We start from the raw sequence: 12,623 nt of genomic DNA, 5'->3' as shown, positions 1-12,623 counted from the left end.
CCCTGTCCTATTGGTTCTGTTTCTCTGGAGAACCTTGACTGATAGACACAGTGTTTATTAGTTTGTGATTATATACATACACATATATATTTATGCGAATGTTTGACTAATGTCTGACTCCTCCAACTGGTTTTAACTTCATGAAGACAAAGACCATATCTGTTTTGCTCATTGTGATTATATGTCCAGAGCTTAGCACAGTACTTAATATATAGTAGGTACTCAATAAATATTTGCTGAATGAATGAATAGAACAGGCTGCCTTAAATTATTGACATCTTTAATTCACTGAACAAAGTGAGAAAAGATGCTACTATCAGAAGCATGGTACAGGCCAGATTCTACAAGATCTTCTAAGTCATTATAGAGACTTGGGCTTTTACAACATAGACATGGGAAGCCATTGACTTTTTGAGAGTAGAGGAGTGACATGATCTAACCAACATTTTTAAGGAATCACTGTGGCTGCTGTGTTGAAAAGATGTGTAAAAGGGCAAGAACTAAGGGGCTGGTAGGGAAGGGAGATAGAGGAAAATTGCAATATGCTACCCAGAAGATAAGGGTGGCTGGGCCATGACTTAAGTGGTCAGATTCCAGATACATTTTGAAGGTAGGGTCAACAAGGTTTGCTGACAGACTGGGTGTGGAGCAGGAGGAAAAGAGGAGTCAAGGACGCCAAGGTTTTTGGCCTTAGAAGCTGTAAGGATGGAGCTGCCATTTCCCAAGACAAGGAAGGCTAGGGAAGAAGCAGGTTAGGGTATGGGGCAGAGTTAGGCTCAGTTTTAGACATGTTAACTTTGACATGCCAATGGAACATCTATTTCTAAATGTTGCCTAGATGGCTGAATATTTGTGTCTGGAATTTAGGGAGAGATCTGGGCTGGAGATAAGGATTTGGGAGCTACCGGCATGTAGTAAGTAGTAATGTTTCACAGAACATTAACTGTTAATAGATGCTCCTTTAAAAACAAAAGAGTTCCATGATTAAGTATATGTGCCGGGATGCTGGGTTAAATAAAGTTGAAGTTTTGAATTTTTACTGAAGGATTCCTCTGAGCTTCTGACATACTAAAGCGACCCAAGAGGGTCACGTTCAAAACTTATTTAACGACAGACTCATTTTACTGCCATTGGAAAGAACACTAGTGTCCCTTGCATTGTAGTTTTGGAAACTTTTGACTGCCAAAAGGAAGTCAAAGCAGTTAATCACTCAGGTTCAATGCAAAGGAAGGACCCACTTCTTCAGGTTTGTTTGTGGTTCCTTCTGTTATCAGGTACCACATGTTATGTCAACAAGGCCACGCTTGGTGTCTTTAATTTTTCCGTTCTTAATGGAATAAATTACTGAGGAGAATTTTGTTTCCTTTCCCAAAAAGATAACCTGCCTTTTTCTGAATGTGAACCACAGGCCACATCCCACCCGAGACATCTTCGAGATACGGTGAGAGGCGCTGCCCGCAGTATGTGAAGTACACTCGGCCCTTGGCTGGCTGCCCTGGAGGAGGAGGCGTTCCCTCGGTTCTCTCCCAGCCAATTCCCGCCACGTCACCTAGGGCAGAGAACAGGACGGAAACAACGCTTTTTTTTTTCCTTTTATTGACTATTAACTAAACTTTCAATTTGCAACTGGCATGAGACTACATATCATTGACTATCTTGGCTGTTATTTATTCATGCCATCAGTTACAGCTGAAAAAGAGTACCTTGTATTTATATTCATATATAGAGAGAGTAACACAATAGAAATAAACAATTTTAAAAAGAGAAGTCAGAAACTGTTTAGAAGAACAAAAATACCTAGTGTCTGAGGTAAGTTATTTACCACAATTATACATTAAATTTAGCTTTTATTTTCCAGGCAGCCAAGACAAAAAGGGAAAACACTGGGTATGATTTTTTAATAGAGGAATAACAAGTTTTTCTCTTTTGACACGTACCAGATTACTTATGCATAAAGGTAAAAAGGTAATATTTTCTCAGTAAGTTTGCAGAAGACTTAGAAAGGATCTGAAAAATTATAATTTTAAACTCAACCTACAATGTAAGCTAAACATACACCATTAAATCACATTCTGTCCCCTTACTTACATGTATTTAAGGCATTTTTGCAGGAAGCGAAGATCATATAAGCCAAGTTGCTTTCTGATGAAGTGACTAGATATTGGGATAGAACTTAAAGAACCAAGGGGACCATATCCACCACATGAGCACTACTAGAGGCTGTCTCAGGCAAGCTGCTAGCACACGTAACTTTATAATTAGCCTGTTGTTGTAAACTCTCCAATAAGCGCATGAAGTTCTGTGAGTCTGTTTCGGATCAGAGTCTCATATGATTTTGAAACCACTAGGCTGGGCTTCCCAATGGCTGGGGACTTGTCACTGTTCACTATGGCACCCGAAGGGCCCAGAAGAGGGCCCAGCATGTAGGAGATGCTCAAAGAGTATCTGTTGATCAACGGACACTGAAAGTGTTGGTACAGAGATTGGGATCCTGTTGTAAAAAGTGAGTTCTTGATTCATATTCCCACACAGACACATTTCTCTAAGAAAGGGGTAGCATGTTTGCTTGAGGTCTGGTCCAAAATTTTCTCAAAAACTAAAGTATGACCAAACAAAATAACAATCAACTATAACAAACGAATAGAACGCCCCCTATGGATCCGCTGCTGTCTCTACTACCCCTCGCTTTGTGCTTAAAGCACTTAAGTACTCAGCTGAGATTACAGAGTTCTGCTCCATAAAGTAAGAGAGAAACAACTTGCCAGGAAGTAATTTCCAAGGCATAACTTGACCATAACTGAAAATACCATGCTCACTGGAAAAGTGCAATTTAATAAATGGCTCCCTCAAGGATAAGCAAAATTACCCCCCAGACTGCTACAAGAAGTTATCTATTGGGTTCAGTGACTTAGTAACCCCTACCCAAGCATCCAAGATCATCTATTATATTTAATAACTTCAGTTTTATCAGAGATGATGCTAAGATGTACTGTCTGAAAATAAGTAGCCAACATGTTCGGCTGCTTCTAATGTCAAGAGGACAGTGCCTATATTTTGCTACTTCTGGAGCAGGTAGGACGGATCCCAATTCATCTACTATTACAGATGAAGTTAGTTATGTGGAGGCTTAAAAAGAAGAGGGGAAAGATTTTCTTTTTATTGAATTGACTATGTGACTGAAACATCTGGGCAGAAGATGTGCTGAAGCTGGACCAGATGTTTAGGCTACCAAGAGCAAAGTCTACAGCATGTATCTTTACCTATTGATAATGTATTTCTTGAGTGCCTCAAGGCGACTGGTAGAGGGTTTTTTTTTTGAAGCTATTCATCAATGAAAAGCTGATGAAAGACCAAATTTCGGAGAAAAGCAAAATCTCAGATTCTTCTAATGATGGAGGAACGAAAGTCAGTCTGACTCCTAAGTTACCAGATGGAGGCTTTAATGATAACAGTGCCTCATAAAATGAGAGGTTTTGTGTAAACTAGGGGACAACAATGATAAGTATTTCATTTTCACTGGAAGACAGTGTCCGTTTTCAGTTGCCAAGTTTCATTAATTTTAACCTATTTTGACCCAGACCTGGGAACAACAGAAATACACAGGGTTAAAAAAAAAAAAAAAACTCCCACCACACTCACCAGGAGAGAGAGTCACATCTAAGCGAACGCTCTTCCACTGTAATAAACTGGAGCCGTTGTAGTGCACGGCTCGGCCATTGCTGTGAAAAAAACAAAGAGAAGTCAAAGACAAGGCTAATCAGTCAACACAGAGGAAGGTAAGTAGTGAACAGTAGCATGAGAGTAATCAGAAGAGAAATCCTAAGAGCTATTCTCATTCACTAAACATGAGTATATTTCCAGCTGGTATTTTCTACATTTTTTAGAGTAGAGATTAAAATATATTACTTTAGTTTTAAAACACCCACATCAAAAAAAAAAAAAAAAAAAAGGAAAACACCCACATCCACTACTTTTTTTTTTTTTTAATAACAGCGTTAGTAGCCACTTACTTATGGAAAAGACAAGTCCCCACTGGATTAGTCCAAGCCCCATCTCTTTTCTCTGCTTCTGTAGCAAAGCCAAAGGAAACTATTGGTCCAGTGTCATCATCACTATCTCCATAGGAAACAATTTCAATTTCCCAGTAGAAAGATGGGGCCTGAAGAAACACAAGAAGTGCGCAATCAGAGGGCTCACTGTGGGCCCTTGAACTTCCTCTTTCTCTCACATTTGAAGGAAAGAGGCAGAAGACAGTATGTCATGTGATTTCTCACCTGAATGGGCAGTGGTGAGGTGGCATAGATAAATGTGCCCCGGGGCAGACCGCCCCCAGCGCTGGGGTCAGCCAGGAAGGTGACAGAAGTGAGGTGCGATGAGAACATGCAGGCTCGGACAGGTGGAAACACTCGTGAGGGGCTCCACGTAATCTCTTTGGGCTGCATTGGGGAAAGACACCCTCATTCAATAGAATTGCAAACACAAAATGGAGATGTTGAGATTTCAAGTGACATTTCTTCTTTTACAGATTTTTAACTTTCTTATCTTGAAATAATTTCAAAGCTACAGAAAAATTGCAAGAATACAGCAACTTTTGTATACTCTTACCTAGATGCACTGATTTTTTGTGATAAAATTCACATAATGTACAATTCACCCAGTTAAAGTGTACAATTTAATGGTTTTTAGTATATTCACGGAGTTGTGCAACCATCACCACAATCTAATTTTAGAACATTTCTGTTGCCCTTAAAAGAAGTGGTACCCATTAGAAGTCAATTCCCATCCTTCTCTCCTTCCCAGTCCCTGGCAACTACTTATCTGTCTGTTTTCTGTCTCTATGGATTTGCCTGCTCTGGACATTACAAGAAATGGAATCATACAATATGTGGTCTCTTGTGACTGACTTCTTTCACTTAGCATAATTCAAGGTTTATCCATATTGTAGCATGTATTACCACTTCATTAATTTTAAAGGCTGAATAATATTCCATTGTATGAATATACCCATTTTACACATTCATTCATCAGTTGATGGACATTTACGTTGTTTCTACTTTTCGGCTATTATGAATAATGCTGCTAAGAACATTCACAGAATGCCAATATTGAACATTTTTGCCTCTTTTGCTTTTTTTTTCCCCAGTGAAACTTGTTTTTCCCCGTGAGTCTGCTTTTTCTTTTGTTTTATTCACTAGTGTGTTGTATATTTTATAAATTTATTTATTTATTTATTTAGTTTTGGCTGTGTTGGGTCTTCGTTTCTGTGCGAGGGCTTTCTCTAGTTGTGACAAGCGGGGGCCACTCTTCATCGCGGTGCGCGGGCCTCTCACTATAGCGGCCTCTCTTGTTGCAGAGCACAGGCTCCAGACGTGCAGGCTCAGTAGTTGTGGCTCACGGGCCTAGTTGCTCCGTGGCATGTGGGAACTTCCCAGACCAGGGCTCGAACCCGTGTCCCCTGCATTGGCAGGCAGATTCTCAACCACTGCGCCACCAGGGAAGCCCTGTTGTATATTTTAGATTGCACATATAAGTGATATCACACAGTACTGACTTTCTCTGTGCCACTTTGGCTTTTTAGTCACTCTTTCTCTCTATGTATACTTATTATTACGAGATGAACTATAGATCTACAATTTTGAAAACGTTTTCTTTTTCTGTTATTGATAACACAGAAATTATTTACAAATCAATGAGTTCTGCTCCCCTGCTTTCAATATTCAGAATGACAAATCAATGTGCTTTGACATTCAAGGATGAGAGCATGTCACTGCAGAGCATACACCTCCAAATGGCTTTGCAAACACCCATTCTCAGTGCCATTAACGTGCTGCTTGGCATTCTGTAATTCTTAAGGCGCGTGCTGCAGACAGGCGGCAGGTGTGGAACACTGCAGAGGGCTCACCTGTCTCCGGTCAGCCTGCAGCGGAGGTGGCGGGGGCCGAGCACAGTCTCGGTAGAGCATCCTCAGCCGTTCACACTGCACTTCCACAACTGCCAGTCGCTCTCCTGGAGGGGGAGACATTGAATATGTGAAAATAAGTCCTACAACTCCTGAGAGGGCTCCAACTCTTTTGGAGTAGGGTCAGAGCAATAAAATGCTTACAAAAGAAGACTATTCAAATTCTTACAAAAGAGCAAATACCCTGAGACATCTTTGTCTACTACATGTAGCTCAGCAGCAAAGCAATGGGGTCAAGTGCATGGGCTCTGGCATTAGGCTGCCTGGATTCAGAATCTGGCTCCATTACTTGGTATTTACCATCTCACTTCCAATATAGGGGTAATAATAGTACCTGTGCCTCACAGGGTGGTTGTGAAGATGAGCTAAAATAACACAAGTAGAGCCTTTAGCCAAGTCCCTGGCACAGGGCAAACACTCAATAAATGAAAGCTCTTATCATCTACTAAATGAAAACTACTATTCTTTTTTTTTAAATTTATTTTTGGCTGCATTTGGTCTTCATTGCTGTGTGTGGGCTTTCTCTAGTTTCGGTGAGCGGGGGCTACTCTTCGTTGAGGTGCACGGGCTTCTCATTGCGGTGGCTTCTCTTGTTGTGGAGCACGGGCTCTAGGCACGCAGGCTTCAGTAGTTGTGGCACATGGGCTCAGTAGTTGTGGCTCGCATGCTCTAGAGTGCAGGCTCAGTAGTTGTGGCACACGGGCTTAGTTGCTCCGCGGCATGTGGGATCTTCCTGGGCCAGGGCTCAAATCCATGTCCCCTGCGTTGGTAGGCAGATTCTTAACCACTGCGCCACCAGGGAAGTTCCTGAAAACTATTACTCTTATCATCTAAATTGATTTTCTAAAAGTCTATAACCTGTTGAACATCTCCTATGAGCAAGGCACAGTGCTAGGTGTTGGGAAATACAAAGTTAATACGAGCTGAAGCCCCCAGTCTGGGAGAGATAAGACATGTATACGCATACACACATACAATAAAGAACATAGTGCAAGGCTAGAGTGTGTTATTATGTGACATAAGACACAAACACAGGCACAGATGAGTGACTTCATTCCAGGAGCTAGAAAGGCTTAATAATCAGATCTCAGAGAAGTCAGAATTTCAATAAGCAGAGAAGGAAGGGAATTCTGGATGGCTTGGCACTGTGAGACTACTCTAGAATAGTCAAGAGTTAGATGTCTCAGGAGTACCTCACATGACACACAAAAATTCAAAATGGATCAAAGACCTAAAAAACCTATAGCTAAAACTCTAACTCCTAGAAGAAAATACTGGTATAAATATTTATGACTTCAGATTAGGCAATAGTTTCTGAGATAGGATACCAAAAGCACAAGCAATGAAAGAAAATTTGAGAAACTGGATTCATAAAAATGAAAAATCTTTGTGCTTCAAAAGACACTTGAGAAAGTGAAAAGATAACCCACAGAATGGGAGGGAGTACTTATAAATCATATCTGATCAGGGACAAGTATATCTAGAATATATAAAGAACTGTTATAACTCAACAATAAAAAGACAAATAAACTAACTAAAAACAGGCAGCAAAGCTGAATAGATATTTCTCCAAAGAAGATATACAAATGGTCAATACATATGTGAAAAGATGCTCAACGTCATTAGTCATTAGGGAAAGGCAAATGAGATACCATTTCACACCTACTAAGCTAGTTATAATCAAAAAGACAATACCAGTGTTGGCTAGAGTATGGAGTAACCGGGACCCTCATACGTTGCTGGTGGGAATGTAAGCACAGCCACTTTTGAAAATGGTCCCTCAAAAAAGGAAGCAGTTCCTCAAGTTAAAACATAGAATTGCTGTAAGACCCAGCAATTCCACTCCTATATATATGCAACAGAATTGAAAACATAGTCATATACACAAAAACTTATATATGAATGTTTATAGCAGCATTATTCATAATAGCCAAAAGTTAAAAACAACACAAGTATTCATAAATTGATCAATGGATAAACAAAATGGTCTATCCATACAATGGAAAGGTATTCAGCCATGAAAAGTAATGAACTACTTGATACCTGCCACAATACGGACGAACCTTGAAAACATTATGCTAAGTGAAAGAAACCAGACACAAAAGGCCACATACTATATGATTCCATTTATATGAAATGCCCAGAACAGGCAAATCCATAGAGACAGGAAGTAGATTGACGGTTGTCAGGGGCTGAGGGAAGGGGGTGGGGATAATGAATATAGAGGGTTTTCTTTGCGGGGGGTGGTTATAAATGTTCTGGAATTAGTGATGATGGTTGCACAGCTCTGAATGTATTGGGTTGGCCAGAAAGTTCTTTAGGGTTTTTCTGTAACATCTTACGGAAAAACCTGAACGAACTTTCTGGCCAGCCCAATGTTAAAACCCACTGAATTGTACGCTTTAAAATGGTAAATCGTGTGGTATGCGAATTATATTTCAACTTAAAAAGATGTCTTAGGAAGAATAAGATGTAGTCTAATAAAAGTAAACTACAGAATATGTTTAGGATAGTAGCAAGAAAGATTTATTGACTTATACCTAGTACTTACAGACACAAGACACCTAATACAATCCAATGATATGGATTAGACAGCGATCAAAGATAAAATAGTCAAAGTGGAGCCAGGAGTGAGGCCAGGCCATGAGGTATGTGTCTAGTGTTCTTTATTTACACCTGGGAGTCAGGGACACAAGTCTAGATCTGTGCTTCCCAATAGACAAACCAAAGAAGGGGAAACTATTTAGTTATAGATTCATGGAGTCCATTACATAAATGTAAACTGACTAGTCATAAAGAGCCCAATTATTTTTAATAAACATTTTCCAATTATTTTTGCTAAAATTACTTAAAAATTATTCTGAGAGATCTTATACACAGAATGCTGGATGATACAGTGAATAACATCTGCAGCAGTGTCCTTATAATCAACCAGTAACAAGTGTCATGGAGATACTTCAATGCAGATAGGTGGAATCAGACCAAATAATAAGGGAAAAGCAATTCTTAGGAAGAAGAAAGGGAGTGGGGGCTGTTTGGCAGAGTTGAGGCATGTCTACCATGAAGTAGGCTTAACGTAAGAGGAGATTTTTATAGCATCTAGTATGAGAATAAAAAGCTCCTATGCTGGGCTTCCCTGGTGGCGCAGTGGTTGAGAATCTGCCTGCCAATGCAGGGGACACGGGTTCGAGCCCTGGTCTGGGAAGAGCCCACATGCCGTGGAGCAACTAGGCCTGTGAGCCACAATTACTGAGCCTGCGCGTCTGGAGCCTGTGCTCCGCAAGAAGAGAGGCCGCGATAGTGAGAGGCCCGCAAACCGTGATGAAGAGTGGCCCCCACTTGCCACAACTAGAGAAAGCCCTCGCACAGAAATGAAGACCCAACACAGCCATAAATAAATTAATAAATTAATAAATAAATAAATTAATTAATTAAAAAAAAAAAAGAATCCACTACTGTGTTGAAAAGTAATTCAGATATAGGTTGTTTTTTTTTTTTTTTGCTGCATTGGGTCTTCGTTGCTGTGCACCAGCTTTCTCTAGTTGCGGCGAGCGGAGGCTACTCTTCGTTGCGGTGTGCGATCTTCTCATTGTGGTGGCTTCTCTTGCTTTGGAGCACAGGCTCTAGGCGCGTGGACTTCAGTAGTTGTGGCACACGGGCTCAGTAGTTGTGGCTCGCGGGCTCTAGAGCACAGGCTCAGTAGTTGTGGCGCACTGGCTTAGTTTCTCTGCGGCATGTGGGATCTTCTCAGACCAGGGCTCGAACCCATGTCCCCTGCCTTGGCAGGCGGATTCTTAACCACTGCGCTACCAGTGAAGCCCTGTTTTTGTTTTTTTATAAATACAGGTAAATGACTCAGCAATCAGCAAACTTGGATACCAACATTTAACCTCAGAGCTCTTTCTGATAATCTAATAAATGAGTTATTAAGGACTGTTATACTTGACATAGGACAGTATTTTAGAATATAAATCGCTGTGTATAAGCTCATAGTCTTCTCTTTTGTAGCAATTAATAAGAACTTCCCCCACGTTTCTTTCCAACTCTTTCTTACCACAGGGTTCTTTTCCACAGAAAAAAATGGGTTAGTGGGTTATTATTAAAACCATTTGCTCTAAATTATTACGATTCCTGGCTTGTACATTAAGTACCAAAGTTAATTTCACAGAGTAAAATCCCTTTATTCCATAAAATGTATAAAAGATACCCAGAAAGAGTCCTATAGAATAGTAAGTGATTCATTCAGCAAGTTATATGCTTGCTAAAATCAGTCAAATAAGTCTTAGGATGCAACCTAAGCCAAGAATATTGAAAGCAGAGGCAGGGAACTACATACCACAAGTACAAAAGTAAATTATAAGCAAGTATTTAGCATAAGTAATTTCACCCAAGAAGCCGAGCATGCAAGCTCCTTTTCTTTTGTTCTTTTTCCCTTTTCTTGGGGTCTCCCTGAGGTTTTTTTTTTTTAATATTTTATTTATTTATTTATTTATTTGGTTGCACGAGGCCTTAGCTGTGGCAGGCAGCATCCTTAGTTGCGGCACATGTGCTCCTTAGTTGCAGCTCACTGGCTCTTTAGTTGTGGCAGGACAACTCTTAGTTGTGGCATGCATGTGGGATCTAGTTCCCTGACCAGGGATTGAACCCAGGCCCCCTGCATTGGGAGCACGGAGTCTTAACCACTGCGCCACCAGGGAAGTCCCCCTCTGAGGTTTTTTTAACAGTTGCTGACTCCACAGAACCATGCTTGTTAAGTGAAGGAGATTTGGGAAGTAAAACAGATACAGAATGAAGACAAATTAAAAAGCAAAAACAAACCAACAGAAATCACTGCCACATGAAAAAGGACAAAAATTTAAGGACAGAAAAGAGATTAGAGAGTTACTGAAAAAAAGCAAACAGCATGAGACACAGTAAATAATATAGATAACAAAAATGACCAAAAAACAAAAAAAAAGGATAAAACTAAAACCATTAGGGAAGGTAAGGATATCCACTTCTTCCTTACAGTTTATGAAAATGCTAGTACTAGAGCATTGGAGAACTGCTAATCTAATTGTGAACAATTACATTTAGAGTCCTACTATGTCCTTGGGGATAAAGGGTAAATTTTCACTTTAAAAACACCCAGGCCAACTATCAATTTACAGGAAATTTGAGGACAAAAGGACACATTAAATGACACCACAGGATATAATCAGCAAAATCCAGACTGTGGGAAACTCTTCAACAAATAAGTTGCAAGGGAAGAAAAGATACTGAGGGGAATTTTTTTTAAAAAGAGATTTAAAAGACAGCAATGAATTATAATAGATGAACTTTATCTGGATCCTGATTCAAATAAACAAATGTAAGAACAAGTATTACTTTACGAGAACTTTAGAAAGTTGAACATTGACTAGATATTTAATAATATTAAAGAATTATTGTAAATTTTTTAGATGTGATACTGATATTGTGGTTATTTTAAGAGTCCTTATTTTTGAAACACATACTAAAATATTTATGTTTAAAATAAAGGAATATCTAAAAATCTGCTTAAAAATAATCCAGGATGGTGCAGCGTAGATGAAACAGGATTGGCTATGAGTTGATAACTGTTGAAACTAGATGATGGAAACGTGAGGGTTCATTATACGAAAAAAGTCTCTCTATTCTTGTATTTGTTCGAACTTTTCCATAAACACACACACACAGACACAGAGGAACACACACACACACAAAGATGGATGTTAGTGTAAATTCTTCATTCTGAATTCAAATGTGGCCAATGATAATAGTCAGAAAGTATCTGCAGCTCTAAGGACAGCTCATACATAATTCTAACTGAGAAATAAAGGCAACTAATTAATATGAATGGGGAAAAGAAAACACTCTGACATAGTGGTCCTAAAGTTAAATTGAAAAATGCTGATTTCCTAGTTGGCATATACTGAAGGTTTTTATTTACATTTCTAGATCTGAAATGAAAGTAAATTGTGGTAAGTGTTGTGTTTATAGTTCAGCTGTTGGATGTGTACATGAAAACAGTTAACATTCCATTATCAAATTATAAATGTGCTGACAAAACTTAACACAATAGGGTAGAAAGGAAAGTAACAGGTACTTACCAGCACTGCATTCCTGGGCTACTAGGTTGAGAACTTCAACAGCTGCTGGACACTGCTGTATGAATTCTTCACAAAATAAGCTGTCTTCTAAAAGCTGGGCCATGACCAGGCATGCTCTTAATGTTAAAAGATTTACAATATTTCAAAGTCATCAATGGTCATTCTCTAAAAAGTCAACTGTGAAAAACATTTCAATCAATTTTATCCTCTAATTTAAACAAGGTTCAAACTCCCCATTCCTCTTGCTTTTTTTCTGAGCTGGACTGGCTGGGAAGTACGTAACTTCTCTTTTCCCCGCATAGTAACTGCTGACACTGCGTGCACAATCGGAAAAGGGAAAAATGGCTGCCATCTCCCTAAATGAAGTCACCAAGTGCCAGGAGAGAAATCAGCACCATCTCGTAACAGCTCTTCCTAACCTGCGCTCCACGGGCAATATTAATGTTCTGGGAACAAGAGAGGTCCAAACGCTTGGGAAATCTGTATGCTGATCTCTCTCACCTGATTCAAAACACATATTAGAACTTTCTGATAAGTTTCATTGTCAAAAGAAA

At 39.6% G+C, this 12,623-nt stretch overlaps 1 protein-coding gene across 7 annotated transcripts in view; it reads right to left on the bottom strand.

Annotated features, from left to right (window-relative positions):
* HECTD4 (HECT domain E3 ubiquitin protein ligase 4) overlaps positions 1–12,623 on the bottom strand; it is a 196,115-nt gene that overhangs the window by 55,735 nt on the left and 127,757 nt on the right. For all 7 annotated transcript variants that reach the window (XM_036823844.1, XM_036823845.1, XM_036823847.1 and 4 more), the window contains 6 exons: positions 12,070–12,185; positions 5,903–6,006; positions 4,275–4,436; positions 4,011–4,159; positions 3,640–3,719; positions 1,386–1,549 (listed from right to left, as the gene is read on the bottom strand). In XM_036823844.1, the coding sequence (XP_036679739.1) occupies positions 1,386–1,549; positions 3,640–3,719; positions 4,011–4,159; positions 4,275–4,436; positions 5,903–6,006; positions 12,070–12,185 (775 nt within the window). The remainder of the gene's footprint in view (positions 1–1,385; positions 1,550–3,639; positions 3,720–4,010; positions 4,160–4,274; positions 4,437–5,902; positions 6,007–12,069; positions 12,186–12,623) is intronic.

Source organism: Balaenoptera musculus, chromosome 14 (assembly GCF_009873245.2).
Source record: "Balaenoptera musculus isolate JJ_BM4_2016_0621 chromosome 14, mBalMus1.pri.v3, whole genome shotgun sequence".
NCBI classification, from domain to species: domain Eukaryota; kingdom Metazoa; phylum Chordata; class Mammalia; order Artiodactyla; family Balaenopteridae; genus Balaenoptera; species Balaenoptera musculus.
Note: the sequence above shows the minus strand (reverse complement) of the source record. Positions and strands in the feature narration are given on the sequence as shown.